Source organism: Microcaecilia unicolor, chromosome 1 (assembly GCF_901765095.1).
Source record: "Microcaecilia unicolor chromosome 1, aMicUni1.1, whole genome shotgun sequence".
NCBI classification, from domain to species: domain Eukaryota; kingdom Metazoa; phylum Chordata; class Amphibia; order Gymnophiona; family Siphonopidae; genus Microcaecilia; species Microcaecilia unicolor.
In genome coordinates, this window is record NC_044031.1 from 755,794,565 (window position 1) to 755,816,151 (window position 21,587).

Consider the following 21,587-nt stretch of genomic DNA (forward strand, 5'->3'; position numbering starts at 1 on the left):
AGTTATTTATACTTAGCTTTGTCCCAACATGGAAACTTCAAAAAGAACCTGCATAGTTGTTTTGTTAGGAATGCTGGCCACTAGCGATCTGCAATCCCCCAAGGGCTCCGGAGCCTTGCAAAAAATATATTTGATTCGACGAAAAAACGCCGACCCTCCAACAAGAGCGCCTTGTTTCGCCACCCTCGTGGCTGCTTCAGGAAGGGCGCTTTAAATCCATCAGCTACTAAAAAACGACGCTGGAAACTGAGTCTCTGTCGTATAAGTGCCACAGATGGTATACTTCGGAGAAAATACAAATACGCCATAAAACAAACAAAAAGACAACACTACAAAACAATAATAGGACCAAATTACAAAGACACACATAAACTCTTCAGCCTTGTGAACAAATTGCTAGATACCACACCAGTTACAAATAACGGTGAAAATATACCAGACGTCGACAACCTTGCGAAGTACTTCAAGGAGAAAATCATACTATTACGACACAAAATACCCGCCAGTCCCATAGAATACGCCACTCTTCTAGACTGTCTGGACCCAGAAGAAGGAGCACACCCAGCAGACAGAACCTGGACCGAGTTCGAACCACTACCAGAAGACCTCATCTCTAAAGCTCTCAAAAAATATGCCAAATCCAACTGCAAACTAGACGCATGCCCAAACAGCCTCATGAAATCAGCCCCTCAACAATTCACAACTGACCTAACGAATCATGTAAATTACATGCTACAAAATGGACTCTTCCCAAAAGAAAAAGGAAAAATCTTACTCACCCCAATTCCAAAAGATACAAAGAAAAACCTGAGCGAAATTACCAACTACAGACCAGTAGCATCCATACCACTAATAACCAAGATAACCGAAGGGATGGTAACCAAACAACTCACAAACTATCTAAACAAACACTCAATACTACATGATGCCCAATCCGGATTCCGGTCGAACCATAGCACAGAAACAGTACTAGTCACCCTTATGAACAAATTTAAGCAAATAATAGCAACCGGGAACAATATACTCCTCCTACAATTTGACATGTCAAGCGCCTTTGACATGGTCGACCATGAAATCCTACTACACATACTTGAATACTTCGGCATTGGAGGAAATGTCCTAAGCTGGTTCAAGGGGTTCCTAACCCTGCGCTCGTATCAAGTTACATCACACTCAACCACGTCCAAGGCATGGATACCGGAATGTGGAGTTCCACAAGGATCACCCCTCTCACCAACTATTTTCAACCTAATGATGATCCCCCTAGCAAAACTCCTATCAAACCATAACCTCAATCCACATATATACGCTGATGATGTGACAATATATATCCCCTTCAAACATGACATCAAAGAAATCTCCAACGAAATCAATCAAAGCCTACACATCATGAACACATGGGCAGACACATTCCGTCTGAAATTAAATGCAGAAAAAACTCAATGCCTGGTACTCACCTCCCAACACAACACCAACGAATTCAACGCGATAAACACACCAAACCTAAACCTTCCAATCTCAGAAACGCTAAAAATCCTTGGAGTCACTATCGACCGCCACATAACACTGGAAACCCACGCAAACAACACAACTAAGAAGATGTTCTACTGCATGTGGAAACTGAAAAGGATAAGACCACTCTTCCCAAGATTCGTCTTTCGTAACCTAGTGCAATCCCTCGTCCTCAGCCATCTGGATTACTGCAACTCATTATACGCAGGCGGCAAAGAGCAAACACTAAGGAAACTCCAAACAGCCCAGAACACAGCAGCCAGACTCATCTTCGGAAAACCAAAATATGAAAGGGCAACACCACTACGAGAGAAACTACACTGGCTTCCACTGAAGGAACGCATCACCTTCAAGGTATGCACACTAGTCCACAAGATCATCTACGGCGAAGCCCCAGCCTACATGTCCGAGTTGATTGACCTACCACCCAGAAATGCTAGGAGATCTTCCCGAACATACCTCAACCTCCATTTCCCTACTTTCAAGGGCGTGAAATACAAGACGCTACACGCGTCAACCTTTTCTCACACGAGCACGCAGCTTTGGAACTCACTGCCATGCAACTTAAGAGCGATCCACGAACAAGCATCCTTCCGCAGATTACTGAAGACCCACTTGTTTGAGTCAATCTACGGAAAAAACCAAAACACATAGAGTCTACACTCACTTACATCAATGCATCACACATCCACTCAAGATCTCTCATTCCCCCCAATTCCACATTACTCATACATACACTTACAGGAATAGGTAAACCATGTGCCTAAATGTCTTAACACTACCATTAAACTTCCTATTATCTCCTCCCAAAGTCTCCCTGTTGATGTCCCATTGTGATATTCCTAATGATAATTTGATTATCTCGCATAACTTGTACAATGTAACCCATAACCAAATTGTATCAACTGTATTCTCTGTATTCATATCTTATTGTAAGCCACACTGAGCCCGCAAAGAGGTGGGAAAATGTGGGATACAAATGCAAACAATAAATAAATAAATAAATACTACTTGCAATGGCAACACAATACGTAATAGAACATTTTAATTGACAGTGAAGGGTATAAGCAAAGATGGAACCTATAGATAGATAAGAGAGTAACAGGAGTTAGAAAGTAAGGTGAACATACAAGGTGCATATACAATGAAACACAAACAAACCTCTCCCCATGTCTCATTCCACACATGAAGCACTCCTGGGATCAGGGCCTATGGGGGGAGGGGAGGGGAAGGGACAGCAGCAGAGTCATTTGGCCCAAGTCTTATACAGAAATGGGGGCTCTGTTTGGAAAAAAATGTTAATTTTGTGTTCAGCTAAAAAAAATGTATTATGAAACAAATTCAGCTGCTGGATTCTTCCTCAGTTATAAATAAGTCAGGCCACTGCTACAGCTAAATATTTGCCTGATATCCACTAACATCATTCTATTGAATAGAATGAAGTTGGTGGATATCATCTACTCTGATGTAAGATCTTCTGTTAACAGGAGCAAAGCTTGATTAAGGCACAGACAAACTAGACACTTGCCTAGGGCCTTGAATCATTCTGGCTGCTGCGAAAGTCAAAAGCAGAAGTCTATCTTTAGATTCATCAAAACCTGGAAGGCCACCTCCAGGTTGTTTCTGCCAACATGGCTTAAGCATAGTCAAAAACAGATCCCCCAAAACTGAGGTACCTTTAGAGCAGGGGATCTCAACCTATTCCTCGGAACAAACCTAGCCAGTCAGGTTTTCAGGATACCCACAATGAATATGCATGAGAGAAATCTGCATGCACTACTTCCCATTGTATCCAAATGTGTCTCATGCATATTCAGTGGGAGTATCCTGAAAACGTGACTAACTGTGTCCTGAGGATTGGGTTGAGAACCCCTGTCTTAGGGCAAACCACCACATATGCATATATGTCTCTCGGTCAGAGCAGTATCTCTAACATGTGCCCTGCACAATGAAACCCACTTATTTATTTTAGTTACATTTGTACCCCGCGCTTTCCCACTCATGGCAGGCTCAATGCGGCTTACATGGGGCAATGGAGGGTTAAGTGACTTGCCCAGAGTCACAAGGAGCTGCCTGTGCCTGAAGTGGGAATCGAACTCTGTTCCTCAGTTCCCCAGGACCAAAGTCCACCACCCTAACCACTAGGCCACTCCTCCACTTCACTCATTTACTCACTCCACTTACTCATTTCACCTGGCATATAATGCCATCAAAACAGCATTTTTAAAGTGTTTTCCACTACTTGACTAGCATATGAGATTTTATGAATTTGTTGATATATATCGCTCCATTCCCTGTTTTCCACAAACCTGTTGGTATCCTTCTCCCACGCAAGCGTTCTCACGGAACCCGGGATGGTGAGCCCGTGACCTCTGGGGAGGCGCATAGCAGAGGCGAACCAGGCATTGAATACAAACAAGATACCAGACATGGCAAATAGACTGAGCACACTCAAGACAAGGTGAAACCAGTGCCTGGCTAAAGCGAAAACCAGGAACGGAACTTAACAAAAGCAGGAACCAGGAACAAAGGAAGGGCACTCATACGGGCCGCAAGGACGAACTGGAACCCACCCATAACACGGTCCAAGCATACGGGCCGCAAGGCCGAAATGGAACCCACTCATACCAGAGGGAAGGGAAAAGAAACAGAACGGAATCTCTTGAGCAAGTACTACTCAAGCAGTGCACACACACTGCATAAAACAGAGTCACAAACAAGTGGTCAAAAGACCCTACATACAGGCACAAAGAAAATGAAGGGGAAAGGACAACCCCACTTAGACTCACATGGTAGAAACCACAAGTAAAAGATAAGAATACCACGCAGGGAGGCAGCACAGGGCTGTGCTTAGAACCACAGCTATAAACGAATAGTCCTAACCAAGTCAAACAGAAATCACACAGAGAGGTAAGCTCAAGGCTGAGCTAGTAGTCCCAGCTAACCGAAAGAGCTGTCCACTCGTGCCACACAGAGAGGCAGCTCAAGGTTGAGCTAGTAGTCACAGCTAAACAGAAGAACCACCCACTCAAACACAAACAGAACCAAACAGAGAGGGAGCTAAGGGCTATACTAGTAGATACAGCTAAACGAAAAAACAGCCCATTCATGCCACACAGAGAGACCACTCAAGGCTGCGCTAGTAGTCACAGCTAAACAAAAGAGCAACCCACTCAAACACAAACAGAAGCCAAACAGAGAGCTCAGGGCTGAGCTAGTAGACACAGCTAAACGAAAGAACAGCCCACTCAAACACAAACAGAACCAAACAGAGAGGAAGCTCAGGGCTGTGCTAGTAGACACAGCTAAATGAAAGAACAGCCCACTCGAACATAAACAGAAACCGAACTGAGAGGACTCAAACAGAAAGCACACAAGGAAAACTCAAGACAAGGCCACACAAAGGAACACTCACGGCTGTGCAACACAGCACTCAAGGGTAAGGGGTAGCCACTCATAGGAACACTCTAGGCTGTACCATACAGCACTCAGGAAAAAGGAAAGCCACTCATACACGGCTGTGCCACACAGCACTCAAGGATAAAGGGAAGCCCCTCATAGGAATACACAAAGCAGTGCCAAAGAGTCAAATAACAGACACTAGAGACAAAGGGAAAAGCAAGCAAAAAATGAAGGCTGCCTTTACATACACAAATCAGATAAGGAGCAATGCTCACAAGATCCAGGAAACAAACACAGCAGACAAAGACTTAAAGCATGCTAAAGGGAAGAGCTGCTTCTAATACAGAAGTCAGAAAGAATCAGTGCTTACAAGAGCAAAATAACAAACACTGCAGTCAAGGTTTAAAGAAAACAAAAGGAAAAACAAACAGTGTTCTTACCAGAACTCAGCCAGCACCCACAACCGGGTAGGGAAAGGGAAGGAAGGCAGAGACAGAGCAGACAGGGCACACACAGCTGCACAGAAGCAAAGTAATCAAGGAAAGCAGCTGGCAACAACCAGCTCTCTGAACAGTGAAGGTAACAAAGGAAACCACACAGGGTAACAGAACAGGCTACGCTGTAATGTTCTTCACTGGACACTAACAAAGATATTTCTCATAAATCTCTCCTCCCACCAGAATTCTTCAGGATTTCCTTCTCATGTTTAGTCCATTGTTTCAGAGCCACCAGGAAAACCAAGACTAAAAAAAACAGCACTGTCCAGTAATGCAGACCCCCCCACACACACACACCCTCACCTCTCTGCTCTTCCAGTGTCTAGGTTCACCATCTTGTGCTCTCTCTGCACCACGACCACCCCTCTCCTCAGAAGATGTGCAAGGATCATTGTGTCCTGAAAGAAAGAGCTGTGAGTTCACAGTAGGAGCAAACTCAGTTGCAGATTCAGGGCAGCTGGACACAGGGCCTTGTCCGGTCCTAAGCATCTCTGACACAGGGCCCAATGCACAAAGCTTACCATGCTTGCAACATGTGCTTTAGACAGGCTATAGCGTTATTTAGCGTGTAATAAACAAAGGGGTTCTGTGTCCCTTTTATCGTTCCCCGTAGCAGCTACCACAACCCTATGCAAATACATTAGAAGCTCATTAGTATTAAGATGAGCATTCCAAGGAATGCAAAAACATTTCTGTGCATGCAGCGCCTACCTTTAATGTGCAAATTTTATGACAGGTCTGGAGCTTTCCTTATGGGAAGCAGTTTGCTTGCACTGTGTAGTGCCAGCAGACTGCTCCCCAAAGGTAGGTGATCAGTGCACAAACCCTTGACCCTGTAGGAGTATTTGCTGTGATCTCACCCACCCTGTGTGCATATGAGAGCACCTTTACAGCCAACATGGACGCTGCAACCTTTCACCTATATGTCTGACTACCAACTGTGCAGAAGTCAGAATTTCAGCTTGTAATAGATTTACTGAAGCCTGCACCACCTCCAAGGTCACTCTGTATCGGGGGAGAATGCATGTCCCTGAGGGAGAGAGAGAGTGAGAGAGAGCTTACGAGATAAGACGGACAAAGGAAGCTTCATACAGATGCTGGGAGTACATGGTGGGATTATTTCTGATTGGCTCCCAGAAAACTGATTGATCTGAGAAGCGGGAACAGAAGGGGACTAGTTCCTGAGAGAAGAAGAAGAGGGAAGAACAGAAGAACAGAAGAGGAGAACACTTGCATTTCTGCAAGCACCTAATTTACCTGAGAGACTTACTGATAATACCTGGCAAAGCTTTTCCCCAGATTACAGCTGTCTACAGGATCTATACTGAGTCTGTATCATCTGTGGCTGATCAAGACAAGTGCATCACCTGAGCTTGTGGGACCTCGCTGAGACATTCGGCTGAGGCATCGGAAGGAATCTGATCTGGTAACCGGGACGGTGAGATCATAGTTTACTTCCTTCAGGCTGGGTTAGATAATTAGTCTGTGCTCGGACCCATCAGATGTGTGACGTCAGGATTTATGATCTCTAGTTGCTGTTAGCCTAGTATAAGATTTGTGTGGTAATCATTAGGATCTTGGTATTGTGTTTATCTGTCATTACAGATTAGCCAATAGGATAATCATAGTTATTCTCTATATTTTTGGTATCATTGTGCATGCAATCAGGAATTGCTGATGCTATAAGCTGATAAGAGTTTTCTATATTTTTGTATATAACACTGTATAAATAAACTAATATATTCCATTGGTCTGTCCGTTATTTTCCATGCAGCTAAGGTTGGGCAGAGGCCACGCCCCCTAGACAGAAGCGAGTACATAGGTAGGAATTGGCCTCTTACAAAATATATATATAACCACCTACAAATTGGGGCTCTCGTCCGGGACGGTTGGTGCAAGAATATCAGAAGTTAAAACTTTTCTGGGTCTTTTCAGAAAGCTGTTTTAACTCTCTGTTTCTTTTTGCACGAACTGCAGATTTAACCTAGCTGACGGCAGACTTTGTTTATACAGCTGTGTTTTATTGCTGTAATTGGTTGACAGATTTATTACTCTGAGCTCCAAAAGAGAAAGAAACGGTTTCTCTAACTCTCTGGAAGGAAAACAGGGTGTGTTTAGTCTTTAACATGGCGACCGGCACGGTTGGCACATTGCCTGAAATTCTCCTGAGTGAACAGGAGAAGGGCGTGCTTAAAATATTACTGCCACTCTCTCATAGTAAGACGAAACCAACTCCTCCTACAGTAGAGTCTGTACGTGCTTTATTTAGTAGCAGTTCACCGAATAGCTCAGAAGCATATGCTACGGTTTTAAATACAATTATAAAAGAGAAACAGCATTTGTCACAATGGATGCTTTGTGAACTGGGCGTGTCTCTTTTGGCAGTTAAAGACTCTTTGATGAATGAGATAAGACAGGTATCTGTACCTCTAACAGATCGCATAGCGGAGTTGCAGTTAGATTTGTCCCAGACTAGGGAAACTGTCCAGGAGCGAGACAGTGAGTTAGCTGCATTACGAGTTGATTTACAGACTGCCAAATCTGCTTTAGCAGGGACCAATGTAAGCCCCGCCCCACCTCATTCCTCTGAAGAGATTTGTACGCAGTGCCAGACACTGGATGATGTGTAAAACTTTGCAGTGTGACCTAACTGATTGTGAAGCACTTAATTACACATTAAAGCAAGAAATTGCCCAGTACCTCGTGTCTTTTGATTCGTTGCAAGAGAAATTTTCTCGTTTGACTGATGCATTACACAACCAGATTAGGGAAACAGATAAGTTGCAGACATTAAATCGGGAGCTAAAACAGGTCTCAGAAGGTGTTCAGAGTGAGTTGCGCAGGGAGCTAGTGGCCACTCAAGAACAATCTGTGTCTGTGTTTCAAGATTGGCACGCAGCCAAGCTAGAGTTGGCTGAGTTAAAAGAGAAGCAGGAGACAGTCTCACTGCAATTACAATGTACAGTGAAGGACAGAGATTCATTGTCTAAAGCATTAGATGAGTGCACTGTAAAGATTTTCACAATGCAGCAAGAGCTTACGCACATGGCGCAGGAAGAAGTACCGTATACCTTAGAGTTCCCCGACAGTTTTGCTGCGGGTCACCCAAGCCCAGCTCCCGAAATGAACCGTTACGTGAGCCGGGAGGGACCCGAGTTAAACACACCCATTGGGGGCATGGCTTCGGCTCTTTCCCGCCCCTCTGTACAATCCAGCCCCATAGTGGCTGGTGAACGAAGCAGCAGACCCGAGACAGTGACACACCCACTGGGGGCACGGGTCCAGGGACTGCCTGCTGAAATCATCAGCTCACTTGGTCAGGTGCCTAGCTCAGGGCCTCAGCCTTCGGCAGCTCCACCCAGTTTTAGCGATACACCTGCCCCGAGGTTCTCTACACCTGGTAGTGATCAGCGGCACTTCAAGCCGGAACCCAAGAAAGGAATGTCTATGGAGAGGCAGGCATATGTTATAAAGATGCTACGCACCGTAATAGCGCCTTTTAAAGCGTCTGCCTCGGTATCCATAGAAACCCATCTTAAGGCAGTGCATGAACTCCTGCAGACCATGCACGTCTCTTCTGAGGATGACATCAGAGCCCTCCTCAAATGGACCTTTAGTACCGAGTGCCATGAAGTTCTAGATTTGATCATGTCCGATAACCCCGATCTACGGTCAGTGGAGCAAGCCTTAGCGAAGCGCTACGGTCTCTTTGCCAACTCTCTGGAAGCTAAGCGTGCAGCGTATACTATTAGTTGTAATCCGGAGGAGAGTCCGCGGGAGTGGGCCCATCGCTTGAAGCGTGCATTTTACCAGGGGGGGGTCCCGCCTGATTCTAAAGATCTTGAATTTGGCGATTTCAGGGAACTTTTTATACAGGGTCTGCCTGATCTGATAAAGATTCCCTTGGCAGGAAAAAACGCAGAACCCTATTCCAGCCTTCTAAAGCAGGCTGAAGGAATTTTTGAAATCTGTCGCGCCAAGCCAATCGCAGAGACTCCGAAACCGGCATCCAAGAGTCGCAACAGGGTGATACCACCCGCTGTTTGTGCGGTCACTTCCACGCTTTCTCTGGAAAACAAAGCGCCGAGACCAACTACGCCGCCGGGCTCTCAGGCCCTGCCGCGGGATGCAGCGCCCCCTATTGCACAGGAGGGACAGCAACAACCTAAAAAGAAGCGGTTTAATCAGAAGAAGTGGAATGCAGAGAAGATCCGTGCTATGCAAGCTCAGCTGGACCAATTGCTGGCAAGATGTTCAATCGCGGAGTCTAGCAATGTACCTAAGACACCTCCATCTCATAAAAAGGTCAAATTCCAGAAGCAGAAGGACCAGTCTTCTAGACCGCCGACCCCTCCGGGGCTTAGTGTTAAATCTGTTGAGGTGGAACAGCCATCCTCTTCGGAGGAAGAACAAGCATGACTAGACGTGGCCACGACACCTGTTACCGCAAGCGTCCCCACTGTCCACGTGGATGCGTTGTCGTCCATCAGTGAGGAGTCCCCCGTGAACCATGCTGCGTCTCAGCCCTCGAACCCGGAAGGGCCTCTTTCAAAAGACTCATCCCAGGAAGTCAGGTATTTTCTAGGTAAGCTTATATCTAAAGGTTACAGATATACCGTGGAGTTGTTAATTCAACAAGTACTTTCCTGTGAAGGTCTCCTGGATACAGCCTCAGAGGTGACTTTGGTCACCCAGGGCCTGTTTCAGAAACTAGAGGCATCTCTAGGGGGGGGTCAGGATGTGCTGCGTGTCACACCGTGCGACTTGTCACTGGTGGCCTATGGCAATCAAAGTATTGGAACTGTGGGACAGGTTTGGCTATCTTTACAGCTTGGACAGATGACCGTCAGGCACCCAGCCATCATCACTACCAGTGAGGGTGAAGAATTTCTGATTGGAAATGACCTTTTGAAGAGATTTCGGTCTGTTTTGGATTATGACGAGGAAACGATCTGGTCTAAAGTCACTCGACCCCTTAAATATGTGCGAGGGAGATACTGGCGTACAGTCGGTGATGCCAACTCTGTGGAGCTACAGGACACTCCCCTGCGGACTGATCTCCGGTGTTCCGCGGATCCGCCCATGCGGGGGCCTCCGTTGACAGAGGCACCAAAAGGGGGTCAGAAGCATGAAGAGCTGGTGCAACAAGCGGACCATCTAGAGATTGTTTCACAGGACTCAGCATCACTTGACATCTCATCTCCTATCTCTGGTCCTGATTTTGCTCATCCTTGCAAGGTGACTGTCATCACCCAGAAAGGTGATGAATTCACCATACCAGTTCAGGTGGCTAACACCCAATTGCTTCAAGCTACTTTACTGTTCACTAGTGATCTCTCCTACATCAGTGACTCGTTGTACAGCCAAATTCGTAAGTCTGTACAACTTCCCTTCAGCAGATGTTCCTCTACTTCGGTACAGGTACCGGGACAAGGCTCCAAGCCGCTTGACGGAATATGTGGCCTTCCCTTGACTGTGGGAAAGAAGACATTCACTCACCACTTCTCTATTGTCCGGGGCTTGAGGGAACCCTTATGTTTGGGGTCAGATTGCCTTGCCCGACTGGGAGTTTATGTGGACCTGGTGAATCTAGTCCTGTGGAGTAGAATGCAGAACAACCCAGTGGAACTTGAACCTACGGCTGTTTGTTTGAAGTCTGGACAGACCATTCCCCAGGTCTGTGAGGTAGTCTGTGACAAGGATGTAACCATTCCAGGTAGGGTACGGGATTTTTCCCTCAAGCTTCGCCTCGCTCAAGGACAACGTCTGCTGGATGATGTAGTGTTCTTTAACCCACATGCCCACTTTCGAGACCTTGGATTGGCAATTGGTGTTCTGCCATGTTTGGAGGTCACCGGTACCACCTTATACCTGTTGGTCACCAATCCACAGTCTGCTGAAGTTGAGCTATCTGCTGGAGATTCTTTTGGCTTTCTGGTTGGCCAGTCTTTCCATGATGTCGAGGTAAGTTTGCCTATCCTTGGCAGGCTGCCTTCTTCTTGGGACACCTGCCAGGGGGGGGAGACGACTGACAGTTGGTTTACCTCTCCCAGGGGCCTCATATCTCTCGAGTTTGTTTGGCCCTATGATGCGACGTGTGCTCAGGTACAGGTGGAAGATGACTTCTTGTTTCTGTCCAGGGAAATGTCTGTACCTCAGAAGCCTCGAAGGGTGAATTCTGTGGAAACCTCAACCTTGCAGGAGGACATTGAAGAACAGGTGGAAATTTCATCCAACCAACCTTTCTCAGAGTTTGATGCTATGGTGAAAGAGCAAGTGGAACAGGCTGATGCTTGTACTACTCACATTGAGATGGTGACAGGTAGGGAAATGACATTACCAATTCATTTGTTGTACAGGACTAATGATGTGAACTTGTCCAGTGCTACCTCCACTCATGAATATGTCACCCATTTGCGTAAGCATTTGCAAAGTGCCTTTGCCTTTGCTCAGAAAAATTTGGAAAGTAGCGCTAGAGGTAGAAAAGCCTATTATGATCAAGGGACTACCTCTAAAGAATACCAAATTGGCGACAAGGTATTCTACTTCAATTTTGCCAGAAACAAGGTTAAAGAAAGGAAGTTTCTGCCTAGTTGGCGTGGTCCATTCCCAATAGTGGAAAAAGCTTCACCTGTGGCTTACCAAATTTGCCTCAAGAAAAATACTAAGGGTGAAGACACCCTTAAATGGGTCCACATCAATCAGTTGAGACCACGTCATCCCAGTCATTTGATTCCAGACGTAGGTGTTGATGACACGAACTGTACTAACACCCCAACAGCATAGTCTGTTTTCTTTGTACCTTGCAGATGCAGAAAAGAACCCTGATGATCGTGTTCTGGATCTCCGTGCTGCTGGGATCGTGGTCCAAGATGATCGAACCTGGTCCCATGTCTGGAGTTGTTCTGCAAGATACCCCTGGCTTCCTGATTACCCAGTCCCAGATTGTTCCCCAGAAAGTAGTTGTGTCCCTTGACCCAATGCATGTACTACTGAAACATTTCAATATGAGTCACTTATCTCTGTCTGCTGTTACCCATTCCTGGTTTTTCCATTATATGCAAAATGCCCGTGCACAAGTGAAGAACATTTTGCATCAACTGGACAAAGTCATGGTACAACCTATGCAACCTTATAATTCCAGGTCCAGATCTAAGCGTTTTCTTGGTCTGGCCGGTGGTTTGATTTTTTCGGCCATTGGTTCCCTTTTTGGTATTTCCATGTCTGTTGCCAATGTAGTTTCTGTCCAAAAGCTGCAGGCCAATATACAAGCCATCCAAGCAGACTTGAAAGCCATCGAGACCAAATTGGTAGTCCAACAGAGCCAACTTGTGGCCCAGGGTAAAACTATTGCTGATACGGTCACTCTTGTGAATTTACATACACATAAAATTAGTGCTAACACAGCTGATTTGTTGACAATTAAAGGTACCATGAATGAAGACCGTGTGTTTATACAACCTGTTAAGGACCTTATCCAGGATTTATTTAGGGAAGTAGATACCAGTGTTAGTAAGCTAATGCAGGGACAGATACCAACGTACCTAATACCATCTGATGTTGTTAAAGATGCCTTTGCCAAAGTTACCCGTTTGTCTATTGAACCTTTTCAAATTCAAATCGCATTTCATTTAGGTACTGCCTTTCCCCTTTATTTGGATATGGAGCGTATGGAAATTGCCTTCATCCTTAATTTGCCATTTATTATGCCTGAGAATGTATACCAGCTTAAACAAGTTGTAAATGTAGGTACGTGGCATGAGAATTTGTACCTTAATGTTGATACACCTAAGTATGTTGCTTACCAACAGGATGCTCCGCAACATTATTTGGTCCCTAACTTAGACCTTTGCCACAAAACTAAAGATGTTAATTGGCTATGCCCTGGTAAACCTTTCCTGAAAGACACAACAGAAGCTCTTTGTGGCTTGTCCACAGAGAATGTCCAAGAGAAATGTAAGGTTACCGTGTCAAAATATGACGATTTTTCTGATACCACTGTAGCTGTACTGGATACGGTATGGTTAGTTAGCACACCTAGTACGGAACTTACTGTCACCTTTCAGAAGCATGATGTAATTAACCGTTACACTCTTCCTTGCAATGTTTGTGTGATCGCTGTACCCAAGTATGCTGTTGCCCATGTAGGAGGAGTTTCCCTGTTTTATCTTGACACAGACCCGGTTGTTTCTGAGTTGGAAGTGCTTGATGTATTTCGTGGACATCCTATTGACTTTGCTATGGACCTTATACCATTTTACAGTCCAAAGACTCTCACACTGTTGAATTATCTGTCGACCATGAGACTCTCGAGGTTGCAGATTACAAACGTCGTTCATCTGATGTCACCCAGTTCCACATGTCCACTCACGTTGTCATCCCACTTTTGACCATCTCGTGGGTCATCATGTTCCTGTGTGCTGTAGTGTTTTGGAGAGACCTTCGTCATTTACGCTATCGCGTAAACACTTTGTCACCTACGGCGATGAGATTGCAAGACTTTATGTAGTTACCTCTAACCAGAGTTTTGCCAACAAGTTATTCCATTTTTACTTTTCTGTACTAATATGCTTTGCTTTGCATGATGTGATTTTCATGATCTATGTGATTATGGTTCATGATTTGTTTGATTAATTTTCATGTGTTAAGACTTTTAACTAACTGCACATGCGGGTTCTATTATTCAGTATTTTGCTGTATTAGCATTTGTGATTTCCTTGTGAACATTATTTTGCTTAATTGAACTGTTTGAAGAGTGTTAGTTTGCATTAGTTGAGATTTACTTGAAACTTTTTGTAGTTTTGACCATGAAGTTTGTACCTGAATCCTGACTGAACTGTCTGGCTTATTTTTGTAGTTAGGTTGGAGAAGGCCTTTACTCCTTTGTAGTAATTTCCATCTCCAAGGGGGGGAATCTGTAGGAGTATTTGCTGTGATCTCACCCACCCTGTGTGCATATGAGAGCACCTTTACAGCCAACATGGACGCTGCAACCTTTCACCTATATGTCTGACTACCAACTGTGCAGAAGTCAGAATTTCAGCTTGTAATAGATTTACTGAAGCCTGCACCACCTCCAAGGTCACTCTGTATCGGGGGAGAATGCATGTCCCTGAGGGAGAGAGAGAGTGAGAGAGAGCTTACGAGATAAGACGGACAAAGGAAGCTTCATACAGATGCTGGGAGTACATGGTGGGATTATTTCTGATTGGCTCCCAGAAAACTGATTGATCTGAGAAGCGGGAACAGAAGGGGACTAGTTCCTGAGAGAAGAAGAAGAGGGAAGAACAGAAGAGGAGAACACTTGCATTTCTGCAAGCACCTAATTTACCTGAGAGACTTACTGATAATACCTGGCAAAGCTTTTCCCCAGATTACAGCTGTCTACAGGATCTATACTGAGTCTGTATCATCTGTGGCTGATCAAGACAAGTGCATCACCTGAGCTTGTGGGACCTCGCTGAGACATTCGGCTGAGGCATCGGAAGGAATCTGATCTGGTAACCGGGACGGTGAGATCATAGTTTACTTCCTTCAGGCTGGGTTAGATAATTAGTCTGTGCTCGGACCCATCAGATGTGTGACGTCAGGATTTATGATCTCTAGTTGCTGTTAGCCTAGTATAAGATTTGTGTGGTAATCATTAGGATCTTGGTATTGTGTTTATCTGTCATTACAGATTAGCCAATAGGATAATCATAGTTATTCTCTATATTTTTGGTATCATTGTGCATGCAATCAGGAATTGCTGATGCTATAAGCTGATAAGAGTTTTCTATATTTTTGTATATAACACTGTATAAATAAACTAATATATTCCATTGGTCTGTCCGTTATTTTCCATGCAGCTAAGGTTGGGCAGAGGCCACGCCCCCTAGACAGAAGCGAGTACATAGGTAGGAATTGGCCTCTTACAAAATATATATATAACCACCTACAACCCGACCCACCCCCACAACCTTAAAAATCCTCCCTGGCAGTCCAGCAGAACCCCTCCCAGGAGTTCTTGCTGAAAAAGCCAATGGTGACTGCATGAACTCTTGGAAGTGTTTGGCTGTATAGCCAAGAAGGAGTCAGTTCAGGCTTTTCCTCTCGTTTTTAATGAAATTAGCAACATTGATGAAGAAGTGATAAGATTGGAGAGATTTGGAGGGGCATTTTGGATATGATGTCTAAGTCCGACTTTGGATGTTTTGCAAAAGAACGTCCAAAATCTAAACAGGAAAGAAGGCCATTTTCAAAAAAGAAAAACGTCTGTCTTTTTTCAAAAATACTGTTTTGAACAAAGTTTTGTGATTTGGACGTTTTGTTTTTTGGTCTATTTTCGAAAAAAAAAAAACCCGTCAAAGTGCAAAACACACAAAATCAAGCCAATGGGATGTAGCAGGAGCCAGCATTTTTAGTAGACTGGTCCCCCTGACATCCCAGGAAAACAATAGGGCATCCTAGAGGGCACTGCAATGGACTTCATAAAATGCTCCCAGGTATACATCTCACCATTGCTCCCTTACTTTGTCTGCTGAGCCCCTCAAAACCACTACCCCCAACTGTACATGACTACCATAGCTCTTACGGGTGAAGGGGGCACCTATATGTGGGTACAGTGGGTTTATGGTGAGTTTTGGAGGGCTCACAGTTTCATCCACAAGTGTTAACAGGTAGGAAGAGGTATGGGCCTGGGTCCACCTGTCTGAAGTGCACTGCACCAACCACTAGACTACTCAGGGACCTGCATGCTGCACTAATGGACCTGAGTATAACATCTGAGGTTGGCATAGAGAATGGCAAGTAAAAATTTTCATCACATTTTCCAAGGGTGGGAGGGGGTTAGTGACCACTGGGGGAATAAGGGGAGGTCATCCCTGATTCCCTCCAGTGGTCATCTGGTTATTTAGGGCACCTTTTTGTGCCTTATTCATTATAAAAACAGGTGTAGCTCAAAACGTGTTAGTTTTAGTCCTGGGCGGTTTTGTTTTGTTCCATTATGGCTGAAAAACATCTAAGTCTTAGGAATGCCCAAGTCCCGGCCTGAACACACCCCCTTGAGATTTGGACGCACTTCTGATGGACTTCATAGAAAAATGTCTAAAAATAGGTTTTGAAAATACTGATTTGGACATTTTTGTGAAAAAAACATCCAAATGCTGCTTTATGTCACTTTTTAGACGTTTTGTTTTGAAAATGAGCCCATCGATGTGTTAAAAAGGTGACATATACATACTTGTAGAGGATTATTTTGAAGTTAGAATGGAGGTAGAACATGTAAATTTATCCCACATTGCGAGAATCCTGAAAACCTGACTGGCTAGGAGTGTCCAGAGGACTAGGCCGAGAACTCCTGTGGAACTAATATGTTGTATAGCTTGTTTGATGCCATGAAAATAATCTTCCTGACAGGCCCAAAAGACACCTAAAGCTGCTGGATTTCTTGATTTTCTCCACAAACGCTCAGCTTTGCAGGTCTGTCTTTTGAGAAGTCTCAGTCCCTGATGATACCATGGGTGCGGATGTCGGCTTGTATAAGCGAAAGACTGAAGAAGAGCTACTAGATCAATGGCTTTTTGGAGGGTTTACTTGTGTGCTCCCTTACACGGAGATTAGCCAACAGATTGTCCAGATAATGAGAAAGCACTGGCATGTGGTTCAACTATATCCGTGTTTCCCAGATTTCCCTGTTATTTCTTATAAGCGAGGGCAAACTATAGGGGAAAGGTTAGCTGGGAATAAGTTTGGCCCGTCTAGACGGAGACAGAACGAGGGGGAGCATGGTAGACGTGGTAAATGTCAATGGTGCAAATGGTCAGTAGTACAATGGAAGGACCAGTTTGGACTGATCCTAATACTGGAAAAATTTTGAAGGCTAGGAATTTTATAAATTGTGATACCAGGAATGTTATATACTGCATCCAATGCTCTTGTAATTTGGTATATATAGGGAGGTGCAGTCGTCCCATAAAAGTGCGACTAACTGAACACAAGAATTGTGACACAGAACACTCAGGCCCCCTTAGTGGAGCACTGGCTCGCTAAACATCATGTAGTGGAGGAAATCAAATGGAGGGTCTTGGATTATATACAGCAGGGTATGGAAGGGGGCTCCATTAAAAAGATCTGAAATTATAGGGAACAATGGCATATTTATAACTTGAAACCAGTTGCCCCTGGAGGTCTAAATGCAGAATTTGAATGGGCTACCCTAATTGGTTCCAGCGCTGTCCAATAAGAGTAGGGGGGTCCGATATGTCAGAGAAGTTAACATTTAAATAGATGTAGGAAGAACGCCGTCGCCATCTTGGCAAGGGGAATACCGGAAGTAAAGTAGCGAAGCTGGCGCTAAAACGGCAAAAGGGTAACTACGAGATATTTATTAACTTTATCTTTTTGGTGTGAGATACATTCCATAGGGGAGGTCCTTGATACAGTTTGACAGCGAAACATGCATGTCGGACATCTTTGAGCCCCCAGTCCGAAAAATTTACACAGATAAGTGTTTAAATAATAAAAGTGTTGGAGGAAACATTTATCTAGGATCCAATATATTGATGGCTCCAAAATAGTTCAGCAGCAGCTGCCTCACTCCCCTCTCCCCCACACCCAGATCTGGCATTTGCATCCCGCCCGCAGCTCCACAGCACCTCCCTTCTCTGTTCTACCTCAGCACATTCCTCTGTAGCAGCTCTACTGCCTCCATCAGACCTAGAGGCTTCCCTTTGCCCTGCCCTCACTGACATCACTTCCTGTTTCCTCCCTGGCAAGAGGATGTGGCAGAGGGAAGCCTGTGGGGCTGGCCAGGCCGTGTATGTACATTGCTGCTGTCAAAAGTACTTAGGTATGGGGGTAGTTTCAGAGAGAGGGGAGATGCTGGGCAGCCCCAATAATTCTAAAAAGTTGGCTCCTATGCCTCAAGGAGGGGGAATGCTGGATCTGGGAGCGGAAGAAAAAGAGAAAAATGCAGGACAAAGGAGAGGGGATTTTGGAGGGCCCATCCATCCAAAGTCTGGGCCCACCCAAAATGAAAGGTCTGGCTACGCCCCTGGAGCAAGACATCCAGATATCCTGGAAAACAAAAAGCCCCAAATCTGTTAATGAACCTCCAGGACAAGAGTTGCACATCTTGCTTTAAATAATAGGAAAATGTCTTCTCCCATCCCGGAGACACTGTGTTAGCAAAGAAAGCACATCTGGCTGAGGTGAAAAGCAACAAAAATACTGCTCCATTCTGGAATTCTTCCAGGTTTTACACCAGACACACCGTCTCAGAGGTTACTGTTTCCAACTAGAACGCACTGGCTGACTGGATCCGGCTCAGCTGAATCTTCAACCAGATGTTATGGCGCTGGCTCCAGTCACCTGGTGCCTCCACTTCCCACAGGCGCTCCCGTTCCTCTGGATAGAACTGCAGAAATTTCTGGCAAACTAGACAGGAAAAAAAAAAATCAAGGCATCAAAGTTTGTTCCAGAGTCCTGCACCCTTTGAAGGGTGAAGAAGAACACGGCTTCTTCTGATTCTCTTAAACACGACAGGAACCAGATTTCAGTCTAGCAGCTAAGGGTGATCAGAATGGACACATGGGCTCTAGTTGTTCCCAAACATGACTCCCATTTAGCATTTGAAAATTCACATAACCCCAGACAGCGACCAAAGCAAATCATTACTCAAACAACGTAAGAACATTCAACGTGTTTCTTGGTTTCAGTAGCATATGACTAAGTAAATCCATGTTTTTGAAAGTAATTATTATATGATGTACCAGGGGCGTATCTGGACTCTGGCGGTAGGGGGGGGGGGGCAGAGCCAGAGGGAGGGGGCACATTTTAGCCCCCCCCCCCCCGGCGCCACCGATCCCCCCCCCGCCATTTCCGGACCCCCCCCCCCCGCCACTGCCAGACCCCCCCCTCGCCACCAATGACACTCTCCACCCCCTCCCGCCGCCGCCAACCCTCCCCCGCTGCTGTCACTTACCTTTGCTGGCGGGGGACCCTAACCCCCCGCCAGCCGAGGTCCTCTCTTCCATGCAGGCTGCAAGTTGCAATGCTTCCTGTTCTTCTGAGTCTGACGTCCTGCAACTTGCAGCCTGCACGGAAGAGAGGACTTCGGCTGGCGGGGGCTTGGGGTCCCCCGCCAGCAAAGATCGGCGACGGGTTGGTGGCGGGCGTGCGGGAGGGAGGGGGAGGTGGAGAGGGTCGATGGTAGGGGGGTCCAGGGCGAAATCTGCGGGGGCCCAGGCCCCTGTGGCCCCACGCAGATACGCCCCTGTGATGTACTCACCGTCTGTAAGGCATCCCTCCCCCAAGAGCCATCCAGTCCTCCCCCAGCTCATCCCTTATCCTCAGACTAAACCAGGGTTTCTCAACCCAGTCCTCGGGACACACATAGCCAGTCAGGATTTCAGAGCATCCACAATAAATATGCATGAGATAGATTTGCATACGCTCTCTCCATTGCATGGAAATCTATCTCATGTATATTCACTGTAGATATCCTGAAAACCTGACTGGTTAAGTGTGTCATGAGGATTGGGTTGAGAACCCCTGGGACTCCATTCCTTTTATCTTGCTGCACCTCAAGCCTGGAATAGACCTCCCGAGCCTGTACGTCTAACCCCGTCTTTGGCCATTTTCAAGTCCAAACTCAAAGCCCACCTCTTTACCACTGCTTTTGACTCCTAACTCACTTGCCCTGTCCTTTATCCTCACCTCTTTATTCCCTTAGAGAGGTGTGAGAGAGGTGTGATCAGCAGAAGAAAGGAAGTGTTGATGCCCCTGTATAAGACGTTGGTGAGGCCCCACCTGGAGTATTGTATTCAGTTTTGGAGGCCGTATCTTGCGAAGGATGTTAAAAAAATGGAAGCGGTACAAAGAAAAGCTACGAGAATGGTATGGGATTTGCGTTCCAAGACGTATGAGCAGAGACTTGCTGACCTGAACATGTATACCCTGGAGGAAAGGAGGAACAGGGGTGATATGATACAGACGTTCAAATATTTGAAAGGTATTAATCCGCAAAAAAATCTTTTCCGGAGATGGGAAGGCGGTAGAACGAGAGGACATGAAATGAGATTGAAGGGGGGCAGACTCAAAAAAGATGTCAGGAAGTATTTTTTCACGGAGAGGGTGGTGGATGCTTGGAATGCCCTCCCGTGGGAGGTGGTGGAGATGAAAACGGTAGCGGAATTCAAACATGCGTGGGATATGGATAAAGAAATCCTGTGCAGTAGAAATGGATCCTCAGAAGCTTAGCCAAAATTGGGTGGCGGAGCAGGTGTGGGAAGAGAGGTTGGTAGTTGGGAGGCGAGGATAGTGGAGGGCAGACTTATACGGTCTGTGCCACAGCCAGTGATGGGAGGCGGGACTGGTGGTTGGGAGGCAGGAAATACTGCTGGGCAGACTTATACAGTCTGTGCCCTGAAAAAGGCAGGTACAAATCAAGGTAAGGTATACACATATGAGTTTGTTTTGTTGGGCAGACTGGATGGACCATGCAGGTCTTTTTCTGCCGTCATCTACTATGTTACTATGTTATATGTTACTTACCCTTAATTGTTCTGTCTGTTTACCTGTCTTATCTAGATTGTAAGCTCTTCGAGCAGGGACTGTCTTTTTGTGTATGGTGTACAGCGCTGCGTATGCCTTGGAGCGCTATAGAATGATAAGTAGTAGTAGTAGGATAAACCACTCATACACTCTCCCCCTCCCCCCTCTGCCCTGCTAGGTTCATTCCCATACCTCTCTGTACTCTAAGACTCATGCGCTCCCCTTGATCAATCCTTCTTGCCTCTTCCAGCTCACTTCTTTCCGGGCCAATCCTTCATTTTCTCCTCCACCATCACAGGCAGGCCTCCTTCATTCTCTTTCCCCACAGACTCAATCATTCTTTCACTCTCCCCTCACTCCTTTGCTCTCTTATCCCAGGTTCACCTCCTCAACTCTCTCCTCCCCCCCCCCCTCAACCATTCACCTAATCCAATCTCCCCAGTTCACTCCCTCAATCTCTCCCTCCTCTCTAGCTTCGCCAGTGATCAGAAGGAAGGGGAGCAAGAACACTGTTAAGGTGTGCTACAGCTTATCTGGTTGGCTCTTTGCTCTTCTAAGCGTCTGCTAGCCGGCGGGCAACCATACAACAAAGCGGAGCTACTGGCTCTTTGCTCTGCACTCTCCCATATGTGGCTGATAGAA

General features: G+C 45.8%; 1 protein-coding gene across 1 annotated transcript in view; it reads right to left on the reverse strand.

The window, feature by feature from the left end:
* FAM169B (family with sequence similarity 169 member B) overlaps positions 1-21,587 on the reverse strand; it is a 104,901-nt gene that overhangs the window by 3,904 nt on the left and 79,410 nt on the right. Inside the window, 2 exon segments of the mRNA XM_030192706.1 lie at positions 5,715-5,809; positions 18,699-18,827. Coding sequence (XP_030048566.1) covers positions 5,715-5,809; positions 18,699-18,827 — 224 coding nt within the window.